General features: G+C 56.9%; 5 protein-coding genes across 8 annotated transcripts; 2 read left to right on the top strand and 3 right to left on the bottom strand.

The window, feature by feature from the left end:
- Positions 1-111: 111 nt before the first annotated feature.
- Positions 112-384, top strand: H310_09864 (hypothetical protein; the record flags this gene model as incomplete). Its single annotated transcript, XM_008876056.1, has 1 exon — positions 112-384. One exon carries the CDS (start codon positions 112-114, stop codon positions 382-384), a length of 273 nt encoding a protein of 90 aa, XP_008874278.1.
- A 132-nt stretch (positions 385-516) lies between these two features.
- H310_09862 (hypothetical protein) lies at positions 517-3,299 on the top strand. Of its 3 annotated transcripts, XM_008876053.1 has the most exons (4): positions 520-1,050; positions 1,097-1,767; positions 1,870-2,692; positions 2,747-3,299. In XM_008876053.1, the coding sequence occupies exons 1-3, from the start codon at positions 564-566 to the stop codon at positions 2,329-2,331; spliced, it is 1,620 nt and encodes a 539-aa protein (XP_008874275.1). In that variant the 5' UTR covers positions 520-563; the 3' UTR covers positions 2,332-2,692; positions 2,747-3,299. The 3 variants fall into 3 exon arrangements, with proteins under 3 accessions (XP_008874274.1, XP_008874276.1, XP_008874275.1); XM_008876052.1 differs by having other exon boundaries at positions 517-1,050; positions 1,870-3,299; XM_008876054.1 differs by lacking the exons at positions 1,870-2,692; positions 2,747-3,299 and having other exon boundaries at positions 517-1,050; positions 1,097-1,830.
- H310_09863 (hypothetical protein) lies at positions 2,323-3,207 on the bottom strand. The gene has a single exon (XM_008876055.1). It carries the CDS (start codon positions 3,137-3,139, stop codon positions 2,597-2,599), a length of 543 nt encoding a protein of 180 aa, XP_008874277.1. The 5' UTR covers positions 3,140-3,207; the 3' UTR covers positions 2,323-2,596.
- A 219-nt stretch (positions 3,300-3,518) lies between the features above and the next one.
- Positions 3,519-5,019, bottom strand: H310_09861. 2 transcript variants are annotated; one of them, XM_008876050.1, is made up of 4 exons: positions 4,394-5,019; positions 4,079-4,340; positions 3,940-4,020; positions 3,519-3,882 (listed from the first exon to the last, which is right to left on the bottom strand). In XM_008876050.1, the coding sequence occupies exons 1-4, from the start codon at positions 4,983-4,985 to the stop codon at positions 3,810-3,812; spliced, it is 1,008 nt and encodes a 335-aa protein (XP_008874272.1). In that variant the 5' UTR covers positions 4,986-5,019; the 3' UTR covers positions 3,519-3,809. The 2 variants fall into 2 exon arrangements, with proteins under 2 accessions (XP_008874272.1, XP_008874273.1); XM_008876051.1 differs by having other exon boundaries at positions 3,940-4,340.
- Positions 5,020-5,294: 275 nt separating this feature from the next.
- On the bottom strand, positions 5,295-6,485 carry H310_09860 (hypothetical protein; the record flags this gene model as incomplete). Its single annotated transcript, XM_008876049.1, has 1 exon — positions 5,295-6,485. A coding segment is annotated over one exon (1,141 nt), but the record flags the coding sequence as incomplete, so codon positions are not given.
- Positions 6,486-7,507: the final 1,022 nt, after the last annotated feature.

Genomic DNA, 7,507 nt, shown 5'->3' with positions numbered 1-7,507 from the left:
TCGACCACCGTGCAGTACCTGCGACCGACAAGTGCGCGTGCGACGTCATGGCACCACTCTCCGACTGCAGCCCCAACGACATGGGCCCCCGCACCGACCACGAGCGTTGCCATGACGTCGGCAGTGCAAATTGCATCCGTTGTCCATGCCAGCGAAGTTGCGGCAGCGAGAGAAGCATCGTTCAACCACTTGTACACCACCTCGTTTGTGGTCGCGGGATGCGTTGCCGCGGCGTGCGTGTTGGCGCTGGTCGTGATTGTCGTGCGGCGGCGCAACGCGTGGGTTCCTCAAGCGGTGCCGACCACTCCTCCTGCTTCCGATCACGACAACTTCCCCCCAGCCCCGACGCCCGTGAACTTCAACACGGAAATCGTCATCGCTTAGCGCGTTGTTGAGTATTTAAGGCATTGATTTTTGTACAAACTTTTGTTGAAAAACAACCGCGTTTTCTTGAAAATATTGAGCATATCCTGCATATCGTGGTTCGCGCCATAAAAATGCACAATCCGGTTTCCTGTCCAACAAACTCGTTGACCCCGCGCCACGGACCTCGGCGTGCTCGCATGGACCCAAAGGAGCGCAAGAAACTCGAGAGACAGAAGAAGAAGGCCAAAGCGCAGCAGCGCAAGAGTTCCAAATTGTCGAATGCAATCCCACCGATGCCTGTCGCCAAGCAAGCTACGAATGCAGGCAACTCAACGTCGATGTCGCAGAAGCGGCCGAGCGAGAATGCACCCCAGTGCGCTGCGGCTCCGCCGACAAAGAAGCAACAGGTGAAACAAGCGAAAGCTCTACCCATTGCATCCAACTACACGGGTCCAGAGAAGTTTCTAACCCCGTCGCATCCGTCGTTCCACGATATCCTCACGCGGTCGTACGTGGGCTTTGTGCACGAACCTGCCGCCAAGCACCCTCGCGGGTTCCACACAGGGATGCGCACGGCCTTTGAGACCCTCCGAGACAAGGGATACTTTCAATACGACGTCGTCATGGCTGGCGGCAAGCACTTGTCTCGAACGTTTGTGCGCCGCACCCTTGTCGGCAATTACGGTTCGTCCATGCGACCGACATTCATCCTGATCCAGTCTCTCCCCAGGCATTACGTACAAATACCTGGGGCTTCGGATCTTTGCGCACGCGTGGGATAGGCCCAACAGTGCTCCCGTCTTCCGCAACATCCATGCGCTAAACGCGGCGTTCATCGCTCGGACAAAGGCTTCGATGACGCCGCCACCTCCGTCGTGCGAGTACAACCTAACGCTGATCAACTACATGGAGCCGGACAATCCGCTGCTCGGCCTCAAAGAAGATCCGACGTACGGCATGGGTAAAGTCAGCGTGAGCTGGCACGCCGACTCGTCCCTGGAAGACTACTCGTCGATCGGAGTGTACCACACATTGCTCCCGAGCAAGCCCGCCAAGAAGGGAACCAAGGTTGGTGTGTGCGACTGGCGCATCGCGATGCGCTTGTCGCCGGACGTTCCTGGAGCCAAAACGACGCCGCCCCTTGTGTTGCCCACGGGCGACGGCGACGTGTACTACCTCAACGGCGACTTCAACCATTTCCATCAGCACATGGTTTTGTCTGGCACGGCCGTGCGCGTGAGCAGCACGCATCGCGTCGCTGTCACGGCAGAAGACACGCTGCAGTTTATTCAGGCCAAGGTCTCCGCGGCCCTCCAGTCGAGCACGGTGCAAAGCGTGCCGAACGATGCGGACGTAGCATGTCGTCGAGGTCACGCCGATGCGGTTCGCGCCGAACAAGCGGTACGCCCTTCGTTGGTACACGTTGTGTTGGAGGACGTTTGAATCGTGTGAAAGTTTGCGAAGTCAGGTGCGTCGCGCGTGACGGTCTTCGGCACATTGTAGACGATCACGACGCTCGAAATGGAGTGGATTCGCCAGTACTGGATCCAAGGAGCCAAGCACAACGATCTCCACGTGGACTGGCAGCACCCGATGGCCGCGCTCGAAGCCAGTTGGCGCAAACTCGAAGCCCGGACCAAGACACTCGTCGGCGCGTTGCTGGCGACGCAACACGTTGAAGACCTCAAGGTGGTCAAGGCAGTCTTGGAAGGTCTCCGCGGCCGCCAAGCCGGTCGCGACCAGTTTGTCCATCGCATGCGCGATAAAGTATTCAAGCGAATCGACCCCGATTTCCAACCCATGGAACGACCTGTGTGGAGCGACTGGGACGACCGTCACCTCCTCCCAAAGGACCTCACGTCGACGATTCACGCACTCCATTCGCACAAGCACGTGCTCGAGGCGGAGAAGAAGAGGCAGTGGAAGGACCATGCCAAGCAGCACAAGAAACAACTACACGCGTGAGATGTGCTGAACGAAACAGAGTCGTTTTTCTTTCGTCGACTGGATGGGCGATCCCTGTCGCGTTGCCGCCGCTAGTTTTCCACGGCCTGTGCAGTCATGGACTCGCGCGCTCCGCAACGCCTCCGCTTTTGACGGACACATCACGACGATCGAGGGGTGGCAGCTCCCTGGGGACACATCGTGCGATGGGGCTCGTGAACACGATGGTGACGACCACAATGCAGACATACTGTCGACACGAACACAACCTGTCGACGGCGATCGCTCACGAAAGGACGTGGCGAAGCCAATCGAGGCCTTCATCGAGTCCGACGTTGTGGACAGCCGAACACGCTTGAATGAACCAGTGGACCTGGCACAGGTTGGCCAACTTCATCTTTTCGACGACTTCAACGGCGGTCATGGCGTTTGGTAGGTCGACCTTGTTCATGTACAAGAGGAGCTTGGTGTGTCGGAGGTCGTGCTCAGACAGCATGCGGTGGAGCTCTTCCGTGGCTTCGCGTAGGCGGCGTTTGTCTGTGGAGTCGACGACAAAGATGACGGCGTCGGTGTCTTGGTGGTAGTGTCGCCACAGCGGTCGGAGTTTGTCCTGGCCACCCATGTCCCAAGCTGTAAAGCGGATGTTCTTGTACTGGAACTTCTCGACATTCAACCCCACGGTCGGAATCGTGTGGACAGCTTCGTGCAGCTTGAGCTGGTACAAGATGGTCGTTTTCCCGGCCGCGTCCAGGCCCAGCAGAAGAACCCGCCGCTGCTTTGTCCCGAGGTCGTCTAACGCAGCCTTCATCGCGACGACGAGGTTGCCCATCGTCGAGATGACTGGCAAGTGCCAAGATCTCGAATGGTGCTGTTGTATCTTTTGCCCTTGGCACGTACTTGAAGTATAATACTGCTTTCGCCTGTGAAACGCACAGTCGAAGGAGTTACCGACTGGTTTCAAACACAATATAAAATACACACATTTAATATCATCATACAAATGGAAGGATATAAGAATCTGTCAAGATATCAATGGGATTTTAAATATAGCTGCATCGATTCCACCGTGTGGTGTGGGAGTAGCGCAGGACGTGCGTGATCCACAGCCGTCCAGGCACGGGACCATGTGCAATGCATGGCGCGCCGCCATTTAGATGTATGCAGAGACGCTGAACGTGACGGAGGGACTTCCCGCGAAGCCAATCGAATTCTCCGGTCGGCAAGACGCTGTCCACAAGGGGACATCCAAGATGCGGGTAGCGGCAACACAGAGTAGAATCGTGGCCGCCGGTCGATTCCAAGAACCACGACCGCATGTCAGACAAAGGATGCATCATTACGTAGGATGGCGCGATGCATCTAGCCAACTTTCCTTGGCAAGATATCCCAGGCAGGCAACAAGATCAAAAGAGGACGAGTGCCGTGCCCATCGATTCAATGGAAGCAGGTTGTACCGCGCTAAGAAATCGCGCAGATCGCCGCGAGACTGTAAAAGGACGTCACGGAGCCTTCTTCTTTGGGCGCACTTCCGACTCGTGCACCGTTCGCACAAAGATGGCGTCGTCGGGGTGGCTACCACAACATGTGAGCAAAGCAGCAGGCCCCATTCAAAGCAACCACAACACGTACTCTTTCTCTCCTTCTTCAAACGTGTACGACGACGCAATCGCCAGGCGCGACCCGTCGTGGTTGAACGCCATCGACGCAATGCTATCACAACCGTCAAATACAGGCTTCGCGGGGAGTACCGGCAGTGCTACTTCGAGACCTCGTCGGGTACCGCGTTGTCTGGTTCTGCAGAAACTGGTTGATGCGCTTCTTGTTATCGCCATCCCAGACATTGATCATGCCGTCGCATCCGCCCGTGGCGAACGTCCCGAAGCGCGGGTGGAATGCAATCGCGTTGATCGGAAATACATACGTTTCACTGTCCGAAATCTTTTCGCGGTGGCACTTGAATGCGTAGCCCTTGCGCGCTGGGTCCACGTACTCGAGCGCGACACGGCCTTCAGTCGACCCAATCGCGTAACCTGCGAAAACGTACCCCTGCATGAATACGATGAATGGTACGACCGTCCTCTACCTTGCGCGTCAGGGAAGAGCTCGATGCACCGAATTTGGTACTTGAGCGGTGACTCGATGTCTTGGATCGGCTCGTTCGTGCGGCGAATGTCGTACAGCGCGATGCGCTTCGTGGAGGTTCCCACGACAACAAGATTCTCTTGCGTCGACAACGCATAGACTTTGCCCGATTGCTCCAGATGGATGGTTCGGGAATTCGATTTCGGATCCCATCCTGAGACACATCCATCCCATGATCCAGACAAGACTTGCCCCGTCAACGCGTTGAATCGAATGTGCGCCACGGCTTTGTCGTGCGTCCCTAACTTGGTCACATGGTTTGCGACTTCGAGGTCGTGCGATCCCACAATGCCTTCCACGCCCCCGCTGAATGCTTGCGTCCGCGTTGCACCGAACGCACATGCCAACAACGCATGGTCTGCGTCGACTTTGACACGCAGTCGGTTGCTCGGAACGTCGTAGAGACTCATACTCTTGTCCCATGAAGTAGCAAGGAGCCAATCGCACGCATCAGGACTGAAGCGCACGCAACTGATGCCGTCCGACGGCGACGGGTGCAGGTGGACCTCTTCCACGGACACTGTGCTGCTCATGGTGCGTTAGGTGCTGATCCAACGCCGCCCGAAAACGATTCCGGATAGTTGATTATCCGGAATTGTGTGCTGGTGCATCCAACGCAATACTAGAGCATTCAATTAGCATATTTTCGACTTGTTTGCTCGCGCATTTTGATGTGTTCACTCGGTTTTGAATGGAATGATTAGAAGATAAAGTTTAAGCTTGCTTGAAAATTCGTATAATGTGTTCTGACAGGCCACGTGTACATGACATTTCCAGATCCAGCAGCGCGTCACGGCGATGGGCGCGTCGTGGATGCTGCTGGCAGAGTTGCAAGACGGGCGCGAAGTGTGAATAGGGCTAAATTACGAGGGCGTGAGGAAGGGTGCTATTACTACAAGTTGGTGCCGTCCGACCGGTCGCTGTAGACAGATAGATCGTCGCTGTTTCGTAGCAGGTTGGACGGATATGCGCCAAAGCCGGGGGTGGTCATGCTGCTTCCTCTCGAGAACTGCAGGCTGAATAAGAAGTCGTCGGTGCGACGGCTCGTCCGTGGTGAAGCAGGCAACGATTCCGACAACGTGTGGCTCTGTCTCGTTCGAGGCGAGTACGTTGGCGACGCCATGTTTCGGTACATTTCGCCGTGAGGACTTGCTCGATACGAGTCAATGCTGTCGCTGGTATGTCGTGCGAACATGTTGAAGCTCGTGCTGCTGACCTTGGTCGATTCGGTCTTGGCCATCGACTTCGTGTCGCATTCGTAGTGCCGCAAACTAAGCACGGGGACTGGCGACTTAGGGTAGTGTTTGAACGGGTACTGTTCCCCCGATACTTCGGTCATTTCAATCATGGTCAAGCCGTCGTTGTCCGAGTCGTCGTGGGTAATGCGCAGGCCTGCATCGTCCTTATCGGACAGTCGCCGCTTTGAGAGGCGGCGCTGGTACCTGCTGTAAGCAATGATTGCAACGCAAACGAGGATGAGGCCACCAACAACGAGGCACGCCATGGCGGGGCCAGACATCCCGCCCGCCGCGGACGGATCCGCCTGTGCCTGCACTGTTGCGGTCGGTATCTGGGTGGGAGGGTTCACTGTAGTCGACTCGTCGACGTGAATGGCGGAAGCTGGAACGGTCGTTGTGGGAGACCAAGTGGTGGGAATCGTTGTGGGTGGCGCGATGGTGGTCGTCGTACTGGGCGACATCGTTGCCGGCACTGTGGTTGTACTGACGGAAGCGATGGTCGTGGTCGGCAGGATCGTCGTCGGCAGTATGGTGGTGGTGGTTGGTGGTGGCGGCGGCGTCGTCGACGCTATTGTTGTCGATGGATGCAATGTGGTGGTGGTCGCAGGTGTCTGCGTCGTGTGAACTCGAGTCGTTGTCGGTGCCAGTGTGTCGTTGGTGGTGTTGGGTGTATTGTCCCAGGAGAGAACGCGTGGGCCAAAGACAGCTCGCGATGCATTTCCTGCACAAATCATGCCTGCTAACGTCGCGACGGATGCGGCGGCGGGGCCACCACGGTTGTGCCACCGAACCATCGAAACTGGATGTGGCGTGACCATCTTGATGACCGCGGGGGGATCAGACGCACGACTTGGCAAGTGTATAGGTGTTTATAACGAGAGTGGCCCCTCTTGATACAGGCACTTGCCTCCACGCAACGCATCGGACACAGACAGGCTTGGTGTACACACATGCGCGACACCCGCGGCAAGGCGTCGACTGGCACGTCCCGTGTGGAGGGTGCTGGAGCGACTCGAACATACACGTGGCAACTCTCTCGACCTCACAGATTCACGTCCATCTCGGCAACGCCACCACCTGTGCTGGTCGGCTCAAGACACGCCGCCCTGCGACCGTTTGCACGTTGGCTTGATATCGATACGGACACGTGCGCAGAACGGTGCGCGCGGCGACAGCAAACGCTGGCTTTTGTTGCGCAAGAGGGGGCCGTCGTCGAGAGCAGGTCGTTCGCTGTAGGACGAGCGAATATGATGTCTCGTGGGCCGCCAGTGTGAGGATGTACCTGTAGGCAAAAACTCGCCTCCCAACCCGTGTGCAAGTAACATTGCATCCGCCACGTGAGGCGTGACGAAGCAGCGTGGTCTTGGCATCGGGATGGCGCTTGTAATGACGACGACGCCATTGCGCAACACTCGGACCACATCGACACACTTGCGCACAGAGCCACACACGCGGGTGGTTGAGCTGAGGCTGGCCTCGACATTTCTCCGCAACTCGGTGGCGTTAAGGATTCAGTGGATGGGACGGCTTGACATTTCAAACGTGTGAAATTCCACGTGGTCATTACTCGTTAGACGGACCCGGACGGCATGCCGCTACCTCGCAGCAGTCAACTCTCCTCGGGCCACACCAGGCCCTTGTTTAAAGAGGCAAACTCTCCACGGAATCCCTTCTCCATGCAAATGCTTCGTTGCATCGGCCACCTCCTTCGGGTGTCGCCTCCATCATCCCTTGCAATATTCCATGGTGAGCTCCTCAAGATGCCGGATAGCCGTAAAATAGTGTGAAACGCGTACCCCGGGGCACATGCTGTGCTT

Source organism: Aphanomyces invadans, assembly GCF_000520115.1.
Source record: "Aphanomyces invadans strain NJM9701 unplaced genomic scaffold supercont1.23, whole genome shotgun sequence".
Lineage (NCBI taxonomy): Eukaryota > Oomycota > Saprolegniomycetes > Saprolegniales > Verrucalvaceae > Aphanomyces > Aphanomyces invadans.
This window is presented reverse-complemented; position numbering and strand designations above follow the sequence as displayed.

Bases quoted from the DNA above. Each gene is read 5' to 3' on its own strand.
- H310_09862 (XM_008876052.1), top strand. From the start codon at position 564: ATGGACCCAAAGGAGCGCAAGAAACTCGAGAGACAGAAGAAGAAGGCC. The intron at 1,051-1,096 runs GTTCGTCCATGC...GTCTCTCCCCAG, and splicing joins CACCCTTGTCGGCAATTACG to GCATTACGTACAAATACCTG. The intron at 1,768-1,869 runs GTACGCCCTTCG...GGCACATTGTAG, and splicing joins CGGTTCGCGCCGAACAAGCG to ACGATCACGACGCTCGAAAT.
- H310_09863 (XM_008876055.1), bottom strand. From the start codon at position 3,139: ATGGGCAACCTCGTCGTCGCGATGAAGGCTGCGTTAGACGACCTCGGG.
- H310_09861 (XM_008876050.1), bottom strand. From the start codon at position 4,985: ATGAGCAGCACAGTGTCCGTGGAAGAGGTCCACCTGCACCCGTCGCCG. The intron at 4,341-4,393 runs GTAGAGGACGGT...ACGTTTTCGCAG, and splicing joins GCTCTTCCCTGACGCGCAAG to GTTACGCGATTGGGTCGACT. The intron at 3,883-3,939 runs GTACGTGTTGTG...ATGTTGTGGTAG, and splicing joins TTTGAAGAAGGAGAGAAAGA to CCACCCCGACGACGCCATCT.